This window comes from Tarenaya hassleriana, unplaced genomic scaffold, assembly GCF_000463585.1.
Source record: "Tarenaya hassleriana unplaced genomic scaffold, ASM46358v1 Cleome5, whole genome shotgun sequence".
Lineage (NCBI taxonomy): Eukaryota > Viridiplantae > Streptophyta > Magnoliopsida > Brassicales > Cleomaceae > Tarenaya > Tarenaya hassleriana.
The window spans coordinates 1,538,980-1,552,623 of NW_010967707.1; the positions used below are offsets into that span (position 1 = coordinate 1,538,980).

General features: G+C 39.1%; 2 protein-coding genes across 7 annotated transcripts in view; both read left to right on the forward strand.

Moving 5' to 3' along the window:
* The window catches only part of LOC104826204, an 8,433-nt gene extending 2,914 nt beyond the window's left edge, over nucleotides 1–5,519 (forward strand). For all 5 annotated transcript variants that reach the window (XM_010558792.1, XM_010558794.1, XM_010558793.1 and 2 more), the window contains 15 exons: nucleotides 1–24; nucleotides 519–566; nucleotides 678–820; nucleotides 921–1,117; nucleotides 1,206–1,495; nucleotides 1,881–2,030; nucleotides 2,131–2,493; nucleotides 2,625–2,774; nucleotides 3,097–3,172; nucleotides 3,542–3,669; nucleotides 3,774–3,977; nucleotides 4,230–4,370; nucleotides 4,444–4,578; nucleotides 4,721–4,930; nucleotides 5,126–5,519. In XM_010558792.1, coding sequence (XP_010557094.1) covers nucleotides 1–24; nucleotides 519–566; nucleotides 678–820; nucleotides 921–1,117; nucleotides 1,206–1,495; nucleotides 1,881–2,030; nucleotides 2,131–2,493; nucleotides 2,625–2,774; nucleotides 3,097–3,172; nucleotides 3,542–3,669; nucleotides 3,774–3,977; nucleotides 4,230–4,370; nucleotides 4,444–4,578; nucleotides 4,721–4,930; nucleotides 5,126–5,281 — 2,415 coding nt within the window. In that variant the 3' untranslated portion in view covers nucleotides 5,282–5,519. The remainder of the gene's footprint in view (nucleotides 25–518; nucleotides 567–677; nucleotides 821–920; nucleotides 1,118–1,205; nucleotides 1,496–1,880; nucleotides 2,031–2,130; nucleotides 2,494–2,624; nucleotides 2,775–3,096; nucleotides 3,173–3,541; nucleotides 3,670–3,773; nucleotides 3,978–4,229; nucleotides 4,371–4,443; nucleotides 4,579–4,720; nucleotides 4,931–5,125) is intronic.
* Nucleotides 5,520–5,938: 419 nt separating this feature from the next.
* The window catches only part of LOC104826206 (ATPase family AAA domain-containing protein At1g05910), an 8,418-nt gene continuing 712 nt past the window's right edge, over nucleotides 5,939–13,644 (forward strand). Inside the window, exons 1-11 of one of the 2 annotated variants that reach the window (XM_010558798.1) lie at nucleotides 5,939–6,079; nucleotides 6,765–6,877; nucleotides 7,273–7,420; nucleotides 8,509–8,610; nucleotides 8,728–10,593; nucleotides 10,676–10,864; nucleotides 11,043–11,179; nucleotides 11,607–11,852; nucleotides 12,561–12,747; nucleotides 13,167–13,232; nucleotides 13,336–13,585. In XM_010558798.1, coding sequence (XP_010557100.1) covers nucleotides 6,804–6,877; nucleotides 7,273–7,420; nucleotides 8,509–8,610; nucleotides 8,728–10,593; nucleotides 10,676–10,864; nucleotides 11,043–11,179; nucleotides 11,607–11,852; nucleotides 12,561–12,747; nucleotides 13,167–13,232; nucleotides 13,336–13,585 — 3,265 coding nt within the window. In that variant the 5' untranslated portion in view covers nucleotides 5,939–6,079; nucleotides 6,765–6,803. Of the gene's footprint in view, nucleotides 6,080–6,764; nucleotides 6,878–7,146; nucleotides 7,421–8,508; nucleotides 8,611–8,727; nucleotides 10,594–10,675; nucleotides 10,865–11,042; nucleotides 11,180–11,606; nucleotides 11,853–12,560; nucleotides 12,748–13,166; nucleotides 13,233–13,335; nucleotides 13,586–13,644 lie in introns of those variants that run through there. The other variant, XM_010558799.2, reaches the window with a different exon arrangement.

Sequence of the window (13,644 nt, forward strand, 5' to 3'; positions counted from 1 at the left end):
GGAATGCAGGCTTTGGCATACATGGTAGTGTCTTAATGTCTGTCTTTCTATGAGATGTTTCATTCCATAGACATATATTAGATGCCTTAAAATTCGCCTTGACCTGTTCTTGTGTTGAGCTGCATTATATATGTATATGTAATTGTATATTGGAGCTTCAAATTGTTAGCACACCATCCTCAATTATGGTTCAATATCGGGAGAAACTTTCCGGGGACTGAGTACCATAGCTATAAGTTGACTTTCATGGTAAGTAAAAAGTATGATGAAAATGGTGCCAATCCCTCTACTCAGCTTGTCTGGAATTTCATAGACCCGTGTAGTTTTAGCAGTTAGTGCCCCTAGAAGCATTGTTAGTTTGTCTTGTCTTGTTATCCAAGGTTTAACTTTGCTTTATTTCTATCGTGCATTTTATGTGACGAAAGGTCTACAATTGTGGTTGCTGGAGCTTGTTTGTTATTAACCAGCAAATTTATTTTTTAATGTTAAATTTTAGTTAACCAGTACTTTATTGCCAGGTATCTTTCATGGGTGAGCACTCCCAAATGCCAATGGACTTTGATAGTGTGAGACATCTAAACCTTGAAATTTTGTTGTAGTAACATGTATAGAGTTATATATATGTACGGTCATCGGTGCAATATGTGGATTGATCTCGTTTTTTCGTGTTAAATTAGATTATTTCTGTGATTCTGGAGAACTATATGGATAAGCAGAGGAACCAAGATCACAAAGAGGATGCTGGTGAAAGTTTGGAAGTTGAGGGTGGAACTATTACTTTTAAACCTAATCATGTGGTTGGCTTTCATTCCGAAAACATGTAATGCTTCTGTTAAAATTTGAATGTCAGGTATATCCATTAAGATGAGCAGTGTATTACAATCAACTGATGCTATTTGCTTTTTCCATCAATCTGGCAGAGACACTTTGAAGAGCCCCTCTTACTGGTCTATAATTTGCCTTTGCAATGTAGCCAAATTAGCAAAGGAAACTACAACTGTTCGGCGTGTTCTTGAACCTCTTTTCCGTGCTTTTGATACCAAGAATTACTGGTCTCCACTAAAGGGAGTTGCCTCATCTATTTTATTGTTTCTGCAGACTTGCTTAGAAGAATCAGGTGAAGATTATATGGTTAGCTATATTTTCTGATGCTATAATTATTTAGACATTGTTTCAGACACAACTGATGATAAGTTTCGAAGCAGGAGGAAATTGTCATATGTTGATATCAACTTTGATCAAGCACTTGGATCATAAGAATGTAGTGAAGCAACAAAGTCTTCAAATCAACATTGTTGCCACTGCCACATACCTTGCACAAAATGCAAAGCAGCAGGCTCCAGTCATGATTATTGCTGCAATAGCTGACTTAATAAAGCACTTGCGGAAGTGCCTACAAAATGTCTCTGAATCAACTGTGCCTGCTGATGAAATGAAACAGAATTCTGAACTTCAATATGCTTTGGAAAATTGCATCTGGGAGCTCTCAAATAAGGTTCGTGGGATTATATCCTTTATGTTGTTTTTGAGCTTTAAGTATGATCTCTGGATCTGAGAGCAAGTAGTTTCATGGATGATGTCTTATGTATGCCACATATCACAAGAATATAGTGCTGAACATGCTTCGAGGAATGTTAGTTTCCATCAGACCTCTCGTATAATTTGCTGTTTCTCCATTCTGTTTGTGGTTCTATCCCCCTTCATGTTGGCGATCCCATGATTTTTCTGTGGCAATTCTGTTTATGCATTACTTTTTTCAATTTACTTCATTTGCTCATAATCTCGTCCTTCATTTAACTCTTTCTGTTTGTGTAGTTCTTTGTGTTATTCTTCTTCCTAAATGCTGTATAGTAACTTTGTTAATTTGGTTCCTTTTAAAGGTTGGGGATGTAGGGCTCATTCTTGATATGTTGGCGGTGGTTCTTGAGGCCATATCCACTAATGTACTCACGGCTAGGACTACGACATCAGCTGTTCTTCGAGCTGCACATATAGCATCGGCTGTCCCCAACATTTCTTACCACAAGAAGGTAAGTGAGATCACTTCTGTTTCAAGGTTAGTTGGTTGTTTTGAGTTATTGCAATCGAGTTTGAAGAACTTATGTTATCATGATCTATGATCTGTCTCAGGTACTTCCTGATGCATTATTTCACCAGCTGCTCCTAGCAATGTCCCACGCAGATTGTGAAACAAGAGTTGGGGCGCATAATATTTTCTCTGTCCTACTTCTTCAACCTCTTCTTTTGCCTTTGTCAGATCAACATAAGGAAACATCAGAAGCTGTTTCTGGGGTTTTGTCAGTCAATGGAACCCATAAAATAAGGACCGAGAATTGTTTACAGGATGAAGATAAAGGGAAAGCTGAAGCATCCTTGAATGGAGAACTGAGTAAACAAAACCAGACATCTTATTCCAGTGTACCGCAATCTACAAGACAACAATTTAGTTGTCAGTCAATAGATAGCTTCAAGGATGTGGCTGGTCGTATAAAGGTGTGAATTTCCAAAATTATGTTTCTTTGTGCTTTCCCCTATGGTTTTAATTCCCAATTAGAATTATTTTCCTGTAATGTGAATGTATCTGATGCTTAGCTAACTAATAATCCAATTTAATGTATTCGCAGTCATTATCTTCGCTCCGACTGAGTAGTCACCAAGTGAATCTGCTACTTTCATCACTGTGGATTCAGGCAACTTCTAGTGAAAATACTCCTGCAAACTTTGAGGCCATGGCCCACACGTATTATATCACTCTACTGTTTTCACGAGCTAAGGTTAGTTGATAGATCTTATATTTGTTGAATTAACATACTTTGGGCATGTTGCTCACTCAAATAGCTTGAATATTTTAAGTGCTAACAGTCTGCCATCAAAAGGCTGATGGAATGTTGGTGCTTTTCTGTTCTGGCACATGGTGAACAATAAATAATTCTCATTCTTGAATTCTTTTATGTTTATTGTAGCAATGGTTCATTATGGAATTTAGTTTTTTGTAATCCATTCTCTTTTCCAATGTTGTTTAATGGCTTGAATTGGTCGAAGATCTTTCTTTTTTTTTTGTTATTTTTCTCAGCTTTTTATCAATGCAAATGGCAGACATCAAGCCACGTGGCTCTAGCATGGTGCTTTCAGTTGGCATTCTCTCTTCGAAATCTATCTTTGGCTCAAGATGGTAAGTTAAAAGATTTATATAATGCTTTTCTTTCTTCATAAAGAAATTACCTTATCTGTTTTGTTATAACACTATGATGCATATTTCTGGGTTGGTGGTGAAAGTTGCTGACTGTTAGGTTCTAGATTCGAGCTATTTACCGTTGTTTCTCTTTAAGACCCATCTAATATGCCCTTTTCTTATGATGCGTAGGTCTGGTTTTGTTGATGGTGAAAAATTTTGATTCCTTTATTCCTATTCTGTAGTCAATATAGGATAACCTGTGAAATGTTGGTGAGGTCTCCTTTTCCTGTGACTGCAAAAAAGAGAAACTGAATTTTCTTGATTGAGGTTGTTTCTGACATGTTTCTTTCTTCCGTGATTCTGAAGGAGGTATGCATCCGTCTCGTAGAAGATCTCTCTTCACGTTTGCATCATGTATGCTCATTTTCGCAGCCAAGGTTTGTAATATCGTGGAGATAATTCCGATTGTCAAATCGTCTTTAACTGACCAAACGGTGAGCTGAGCTTTTTTCTTTAAAAAATTTCATTTGTTTGTTTTTCTTTTTCAAGACCTATGCTGAAAAGTGTTTGTATGCTAAATTGGCTACTTCTTCGATAGGCTGATCCTTATCTTGAGCTGGAAGGAGATACCAGATTGCGTGCTGCTTGTGCTGGATATCCACAGGAAGAAACGGCAGTATACGCATCTGAGGAAGATGATGTCACTGCTTTCAATTCCCCTTTAGCGATAGAGTCTGACGACAACTGCTTGAAGGAAATTGTGATTTCTCACTTTGCAGCTAAATTCAAGACATTATCAGAGGTACTGTTCTATTTTAAGGTTGAGAAAATAGTCAAGCAATGACCAATTGACCATATATGTAGTACATGTTCTTTTACCTGTAAATATATTTCTCTAATGTAGTGTTTGGTCCGAGTACATGAGAACACAGAGCAATCGAATGAAGCAGGACCAGTCTGAGTTAGACCTATGCAATGTTACAGAACATTCATTAGTTTCCTGGTGGGAGATTTTTTTTTTTCAATCACACATTTTTCTTGTTTGATGCTGTAGGATGAGGCATCAAACTTGAGAAAGCAAATTCTGTCAGAATTTTCACCAGATGATGCACACCCGCTAGCTGCACCATTGTACATGGGCACACCAGAACACAATTCACCTATTAACCAAACAAAATTTCCAGCCTTTGAAGAGGTAATAGCTTCATAATTATGACCCATGCTTCCTGTAAGGAGAGTTCCTTATTTTCATGGTACCATTCCATCAGGTTGAGCTTTCAACTACGGTAGCATATGAAGAAACTTTGCCAGAGGTTAATGGATGTCAGTCTGAGCGCAGAACTTCACTGTCCACCGACACATACACAGCCGATATTCTGGGTGTCAATGAGCTGTTAAAATCGGTAATGCACTCATTCAATCTTCTTCGAGATATCTTGACGGGTTTCTTTTAGAGAGATGGAAGATCAAAGTACTCATTGATATGATAATTCAAGCATTCTTTCTTTGAATTGCTTCGTTTGTTTTATCTCTTGGACATAACAGGTGTCTGAAACTGCTCGAAAAGTTGCTAGTTTCCCTGTTTCATCCATACCAATACCATATGACCAAATGACGAGTCAATGTGAAGCACTTGTGACGGGTAAGCAGCAAAAGATGTCGGTACTTCAAAGTTTCAAACTCGAAGAAACAAAGGCAATATCTTCCATCTCAGAAGATGATGAAGAGAAGGATGAGCTCTTGCTGCTCCAAGGGGTGAGTTTGTTCTTCTCTACTGTATACTATATCACTATTTGTCCTTTGATCAATATGAACCCTCTCAGTCTCCACTCAGTGACATCCGAAGTGAATGAAGAGAAGGACAAGCTCTTGCTTTGTATGAACTGTCTGTGGCGGTTGTGTACCCGCAAGCTAGCCTTTGCCTTGATTCTGTTGCCTTGTCTGTTACAGATGGAAACTGCAGATGATGGTCTGAAGCCAATGACATTGGCTCCAGTTGACACTTGTAACCAGCACTCTACCTGCAAACTAGAAGCGGGACAGAACAATTTCCGGCTGCCGCCTTCAAGCCCTTATGATAAATTCTTGAAAGCCGCTGGTTGCTGAAAAGGGTGCACCCTCAAATCTGCCATACGTATACATATTAATATAAGATATATATATACACACACAGAGAGATATAATGTAATCTTCTACTACTTCCATGTTGATATCTTCTCTTGGTTGTCTCTGGAAACAAATCATATTTGATTCATTCCGTTTCTGTATTGTGATAATCTTATGTAATAAAGAAATCATTTGTTGTAAGAACGTTGAGTAATTTATGCAGAATTACGTTTTGGTATCTAAACAAGTATGGTTTCAAATCAAGTCTTTGTTTACCTGTCAGTTTGGAACAAGTTTAACTCGGTTCTGGGCGGAGGATGTTCAATTATGATATGTGTATCACTGGTTTGGTATATTTGAGCATCTTTGGAAAACATGTTTAATGTTTGGGTGTGAGAGGTATTATTATGAAGTTTAGATTCAAGATCATTATCGTCAAGAACTCGATAATAGTGTAATAGAAACATTCGTCAAAGCGTATGGGAGTTCAAATGTTAAAGTCTATAATTATGGGGTTACTGTGATATACAAATGAAAAATGGGGAGGTGATAGCAAATAGCTAAAAGTTGTGAAAAAATTTCTACGGATTAGGTGCAGGGATAGAAATATCCCAAATTCCAAACACAGACTCAGCAAGAGAAATTTATTAAAGCAGTTGCCGGAAAAAAGAGAGAGGAAAAAAAAGGACGCGAAGAGAACAAAAGAAGCAGAGGCACGAAGAAGACAGACTTGCAAGTTCTGAAGTCTCCAATTACACTTTCAATCTCGCTCTCGCTTTCTCCTTCTGAAATCTTCTGGTTCGTCGTCTCTATGCTCTCATCGATCTGCTATGTCTGCTCGCTTTCGCATTCCCTCTGTTCATCGATGGATTAATTGTTTCGTTGAGCTCTTAGGCTAATGCAATCGCCTAGATAGTTTCTGAAGTTATTTATGGAGAACGCTCTGTTCTATGGTCTCTCGCCCCCCGCCGAAGCCTCAAGTTTTGTCGAACTGTTCTCTTCCAGCTTTAGTTTCTAGGGTTTTGTTCGAAATTTCCATTATCTTGCTCGACGGGTATGTGGCTTTCTCTTTTGGGTTCTAGCTTTCAGAAAGCATGTAGATTACGAGTTGAGCGGCAAGCAAGAGAGTGGCTGTTGTAGAATGTTCGCACTGTTCCATCTTGGATTATTTCGATATTAGATGCGAATAATTACTACATTTCATTTTATACAGTTTGTGAATATTCTAGGTGAATGATGGAATACATGCCTGGTTGTAGGAGGAACCTAGCAGATAGTGTTAGGGATGTTCTGCTGTTTGTATATTCTTTTTAAGCTACAAATTTACAGAGCTATATTCCTTTTTTCCCAAGAACAAAATTAATTCTGTAATGCTGTTATCTTTGCTTGAAAGGGGAATATTTAAGTTTTTTTTTTCTTTTTCTTTTCCATTTTCTGTTGGCTTTTGAGTGGAAATGTGATATTCTGAGTCTTGTATATGTAGTTTATGGAAGGAGACAATCATCAGAGGTAGCGTTTTCCTATGCATCCAAAGCCATCAAGTCAAGGAGATGGGTCAATTACTAAGCCAGTCAGAAGTAGTGATCGGCTTAGGAGGCGGCCCAACAGTTTGTGAATATTCTAGGTGAATGATGGAATACATGCCTGGTTGTAGGAGGAACCTAGCAGATAGTGTTAGGGATGTTCTGCTGTTTGTATATTCTTTTTAAGCTACAAATTTACAGAGCTATATTCCTTTTTTCCCAAGAACAAAATTAATTCTGTAATGCTGTTATCTTTGCTTGAAAGGGGAATATTTAAGTTTTTTTTTTCTTTTTCTTTTCCATTTTCTGTTGGCTTTTGAGTGGAAATGTGATATTCTGAGTCTTGTATATGTAGTTTATGGAAGGAGACAATCATCAGAGGTAGCGTTTTCCTATGCATCCAAAGCCATCAAGTCAAGGAGATGGGTCAATTACTAAGCCAGTCAGAAGTAGTGATCGGCTTAGGAGGCGGCCCAAAATGTATGGTCGCTCGTACTATTATTACTCTCCAACCATCTTACATACTAGGAAAAGAAAGACGAAGACAAGAACTGCAGCCTCACAGATTGCCAAGATGCTGCATAAAGGGAACCACCCACGGGCATCAAATGCTAGTGTAAGTTTTAGATGCTTATCTTTATGCTGCTTAACCATTCAGATTATCTGGAACTTGAATTTCGGTTACTTCATACTAGGTGTTAATTTCTCCTCTATTGTACTACCATTTGGATTACAAGGATAAACTATAAACCTACTTCCTTTTCTTAGTCTTACTTTATTTTTAACTGGTTGCTGGGCTCCTTTAGGATAAATCTTTGTCTGTTTGTCAAGGATACTTTTATTAAGTTCTAAAGGAAATGACATCGTGGAAGATCTTTCTAATACATCCTTGTGAGTGTCATTTCAGTTGCATATGTTTGTTGTTTTCCCTGATAATAGAGGATTGCAGCATATTGCCTGTAGTTATACCATATCATTAATCACAAATGATGTTTTCAGTGATAATGTAGTTTGTCTTTCATGAATGAAGCCCATTTCTCCTTTCAGAATTCTAACCAGTCCATACTCACTTTTGGTTCCACTTTTTTCTTGTCAGAATAATCTGGATGCATATGTATCGTTTCAAATTGTTGGGGTGTTTGCCCTGAAAGATAATAAAATTTGTGATCACGTCTTTTTGGGTCCTCTATAACTTTCAACTTTTCGAAAATGGTGTTGATGACTTGATGGCTTAACCTGCTGAAGTGGATGACCACCTGCCATTGCAATAAACTTTTCTTTCAAAGATAGATATGATTATAGTCTGCATTGGTTTATAAAACTGCTGGTTTGGGGGTAGAAATACTTCAATGTCTTAAAGAGCTGTTTTTGGCAACATACCCCTGTCCTCTTGTTATCTCGTTTCACTAGTGGTTGATTGCTTTTCAACATCTTTTCGTGAACTAGCTAAACATATAGAGAACACTGCTCTTCCTCCTGAGTGTTTACAAGATATAAACTTAGAACTCAGATGCCTAGTTATTTCCTTGGTAAAGTTCGTTTTTCTGTTAATTTATCACTTTGGAGAAAATGATCAAATGCATGCAAGAAAGAACATGAATCGTGTACATTTGTTGTTGTTCACGTAGAATTACTTTGAAATGCATATTAATTACCTATAGTGTGAATACATGGAATGTTGATTACATTGATTCTGCTATGCAGCCAATCGCGACCAACCTTCGTCGGTCCACAAGGAAGAGAAGAGTTTCTGTAAATCTTGAAGATTACACTGACAGCTCTGGAGCAGAGGATGAAGACTTAATGGTCAGGATATTTCCTCTGAATATTGTAGCTTCCATCATTAGAGATCAGGAGCTACTTTATTAATTAATTTTCTTACCTCAATCAGTCTTTTGAGAATAAATATCTATCTTGTTTCAGAGGCCAACATATCGAACCATGAGGACTAGGGTCAACAATGGCATTGGCCGTGACTTTCCACCTTCAAAAAGTAGAAAGACCATGAAAACTGAGTATGCACCACGACGTGAAGGGCTCCGACCTCGCCGTTCAAAGATAGTTGCTAATAAACGACTGAAATTAGAATCTGCAGCCGATCAAGATAGTTCAGAAGAGAATGATGGTCATGATGAGACAGAGAATGGGAATGAGATAGATGAGAACGATGCAGATGATGGTGAAAATGAAGATGAGGCTAATGGCGAAGATGAGGGTGATGGCGAAGACGAGGGTGATGGTGAAGATGAGGGTGGTGAGGATGAGGGAGAGGGAGAGGAAGATGGTGATGATGAAGATGGTGATGAGGAGCAGGAGGGAAAGAAGAGATATGATCTTCGGAACCGTGCTGATGTACGCAGGATGTCTGCGGAAGAGGTTAATAAGCAGCAAGCTAGATCTCCTCGGAGAGTATTACATCAGGGCATGGGTTCCAGGGTTGGAAGGGATGTCAGGAGAGGTGGATCTCGGCTTCACAAGCGCCACCGTTTTACAAGAACAGATGATTCAGATGATTCCCTTCTTGTGGATGAGTTGGATCAGGGGCCTGCTATTCCCTGGGGACGAGGTGGAAATAGATCTGGACCACCTTGGTTATTTGGAGGATTGGACATGTATGGGGGGTCACCTTCACTGGGATTGAATGTCGCAGCTTCTGGTTGGGGTCACCAGAGTGATGCATTGGCTACATTATCTTCTGGAGTTCAGACGGCTGGGCCAAGCTCTAAGGGAGGCGCAGATATTCAGCCATTGCAGGTTGATGAGAGTGTAAGTTTTGATGAAATTGGAGGACTGTCGGAATACATCAATGCTTTGAAGGAAATGGTTTTCTTTCCATTGCTGTATCCAGATTTCTTCTCAAGTTACAGCATCACTCCTCCCAGAGGTGTACTCCTATGTGGTCCTCCAGGCACTGGGAAAACATTGATCGCCCGAGCATTAGCATGTGCTGCTTCAAAAGCTGGGCAGAAGGTTAGCTTTTATATGCGAAAGGGTGCTGATGTTCTTAGCAAGTGGGTTGGTGAGGCCGAAAGACAACTTAAGCTACTTTTTGAGGAGGCTCAGCGAAATCAGCCTTCGATAATCTTTTTTGATGAAATAGATGGTCTTGCTCCTGTGAGATCTAGCAAACAAGAGCAGATACACAATTCCATTGTTTCAACTTTACTGGCATTGATGGATGGTCTGGATTCTCGTGGTCAAGTTGTTCTCATTGGAGCGACAAACAGGGTAGACGCAATAGATGGAGCCTTGCGCCGCCCTGGCAGATTTGATCGAGAGTTCAACTTTCCTTTACCAGGTTTTGAAGCACGTGCTGAAATATTGGATATCCACTCTCGTAAGTGGAAGCATCCTCCTTCAACCGAACTGAAGAAAGAACTGGCAGCCACTTGTGTGGGGTATTGTGGTGCTGATCTAAAAGCTTTGTGTACTGAAGCTGCCATTCGTGCTTTCCGGGAGAAATATCCCCAAGTTTACACCAGTGATGATAAATATCTAATAGATGTTGATTCGGTTAAGGTGGAAAAGTGCCACTTTATAGAGGCAATGTCGGCTATTACTCCTGCTGCCCATAGGGGGGCTGTTGTGCACTCCAGGCCACTCTCTTTGGTGGTGTTGCCGTGTCTACAACGACATCTCCAGAGAGCCATGAGTCTTATATCTGACATATTTCCTTCCTCGGCCGTGTCGTCGGAGTTAAATAAGTTGTCAATGCTTTCATATGGGTCGGCAATCCCTCTTGTTTATCGTCCTCGGCTTCTGCTTCTAGGTGGTGAAGGAGCTGGGCTGGTAATTGCTCACCAATTCTTCTGATTTGATTTGTTGGGTTTATGACTTATGAACTGAATTCACTTACTTGTTAGCCTAACAGGATCATCTTGGGCCTGCAATTCTGCATGAGCTAGAGAAACTTCCTGTTCATTCTCTTGGTCTTCCTTCTCTTCTATCGGATCCTAGTGCAAAGACGCCAGAGGAAGCGTTGGTACATATATTCGGGGAAGCTAGGAGAACAACACCTTCGATACTTTACATGCCAATGTTCAATAATTGGTGGGACAACGTAAGTTATTATCGTATCTAAACTATAATTTAGTTGAACCTCCTTTGGCCAATCTGGTTTACAGGCTGGCTTTATGTAGGTACAATACAGGGTTGTGCTTTTGGTTGTTCGCAGGAACTGCTGCTGAGTTTTTTTTTATTTATTTTATGTTTTCTGTCTTATAATATTGATATTGCAGGCGCATGATCAACTTAGGGCTGTCTTCCTGACTTTGTTAGAAGAATTACCATCGGATCTGCCCATACTTTTGCTTGCTACATCTTATGGTGAACTATCTGAGATGGAAGAGCAGCCAGTATTTAACAACCGTTCTATGTAAGGCTGTGCTTTTCATGTATCTTTTGTTTAGCATTATAGCATACAATGTCTTTCATCGCTTCATTATAAAACTTTTTTTGGCATTGCATTCAAGCTTTAATTGGTTTAATTCTATGCTTTTGAATTTTGTCCAAATTGGCATTATTGGTAAAGTCTATTGCCGATCACTCTCAGATAGACGTTGCAAGGCAAGTATTGATCACCAACTTCTGGAAATGTAGGTTTAGATGGAAGATCTCAAATCAGATTGCCTGAGCCATGTTTTACCCTTAAAGTTGGTTTCATACACCGACTCAACTTACTTTTTCAGGACATCTCTGTAGAAATTTAATTGATCTTATCTCATCATTTATTATGCTCTTTGAAGTAGTCTGATTTGTTATTTAATCCTTAGTTTCTCAATATCCTTTGTATTTGATTTCAGATATTCTGTGGACAAACCATCAAAGGAAGACAGGTCTTTGTTCTTTGACCGTGTGATTGAAGCTGCTTTCTCAGTCATTTCAGAGAACCTCATTGGCAAACCTGATGGTCCGGACCATCCTCCTGAACTTCCCAAGGTGCCAAAAGCACCAAGTGGTCCAAAGCCCTCGGAGATAAAAGCCAAGGTGGAAGCAGAGCAGCATGCCCTTCGACGTTTACGGATGTGTCTCAGGGATGTTTGCAACCGGTAAATGCATATGTGTCCTCACTTTAAATATCAATTCAAAGTTTGTTGCTCAAACAAAATCTTTTTGGGAAACTGATAAATAGTTTGATATATAATTACGGAATTTTGGCATACAGAAATACAAGAGAGCCATTGAAAGGCCCACAAGGGTTAAGACTTAAGAAAGGTCCTTTTATATACTTGGTGATGCAAGAAGAATCTTGATTTGTAGATCCGGGCAAACGTAGAAAACAAGTGATGAATTAAATAGTTGAACACTAGATATCTGTACCGTCTACAAGTTTTTGGGTCACAATTTGGTTGCTTAATCTTACCTTTGTACCTGTGGTTCTTTCTTTTCTTTTCCCTTTTCTATTTCTTTTATAATATTCATTGGATTCTAGAAAGTACTTCCATGGAGTGCGTGTTGAAGCTTTGTATAGTCAAAGGTTGTAGTGCCGTAGGTATATAATCCTTATTGTTTTCTCTTTTAGTGACTTGGACTTGTTACATTTTATGGTCTTAGATCTAGAGGTGCATAGCTTTAAATGAATTGGTAGTAAATTTTAAGTTCCGGACTGTCTTTTTATTTTATCAATTAACTTCCTTGTACAGTCTTATCTTACTGATCAATTTCATGCTTGAATATGCTGATTGAGACCAGTGATTGTTGACTAATCATCTTACTCTGTTGTCAGTTATAAATTGTGTTGTATTGTGACTGTGCAGGATATTATATGATAAAAGATTTACTGCATTCCACTACCCAGTCTCAGATGAGGATGCTCCTAACTATCACTCTGTAATTCAAAACCCGATGGATATGGCAACTCTGCTGCAACGTGTCGATGCCGGTCAATTAATCACATGTTCAGCCTTCTTGCAAGACATCGATCTCATTGTGAACAATGCAAAGGTGCAGTTCTATTTTTCAAATGTATAGTAAATTAGTAATACGTTTAGATATGGATAAATACATAATAAAGATGTCAATGTAGCATATCTGATCACTACACTTGGCAATTTGATGAGGAAAAATTCTTCTGTTGGTGTTTAAGAGGTTGGTTGTAGTGATGTGTGGTCCTTGTCATCATCAACAACTTACGGGAGACCTTTACTATCATTCACAATTTTTTAGAAACTTTTGTGTTTTCAAACACAATGACCCACGACGCAAAGAAGTTCTCACTTGTTACTGTCATCCTTTTCTATAATCTTTATCTGTTGACATGTGCCTATACAATCAGCACTGAAGGAAGGATGTTCCTACTGGCGAAACAATGTGATTCTACTGTTGCGTCTGATTACATTACATGTTCTTTCTTACATACCCAGGTATACAATGGAGATGATTACACCGGGTCAAGGATTGTCAGTAGAGCTTATGAGCTCCGAGATGTGGTATGGTTGCAAAAATTCTCTTATATTTCAGCACAAAATTTGCTGCTAGCATGCCCCTAAGCTTTTTCCCCCTCGAAATCAAATCCTCTTCTTCATGGTTTAGGTACATGGGATGGTGTCACAGATGGATCCGGCACTGGTAACGTTTTGTGATAAGATAGCCGCAGAAGGAGGTCCATCACAAATACCGGATGATATGGGAGGATCTATCCTTGCTTTAGCTCCTGTTGTGCAGATGGGTACTGCCATTAGGGCCAGTGCTCGTCTTCGGAATGTGCAACCAGATGTTAATTTAGATCAAAGTTACGAAACTCTGAGAAAGCCCAAGAGAAACTCTGATAATTCCTATGCAGGTACGTCAGTTTCGGTTCTAATGTTTAGGAGTTTAAGGGGATTAAGGGCTTAGGGAAAG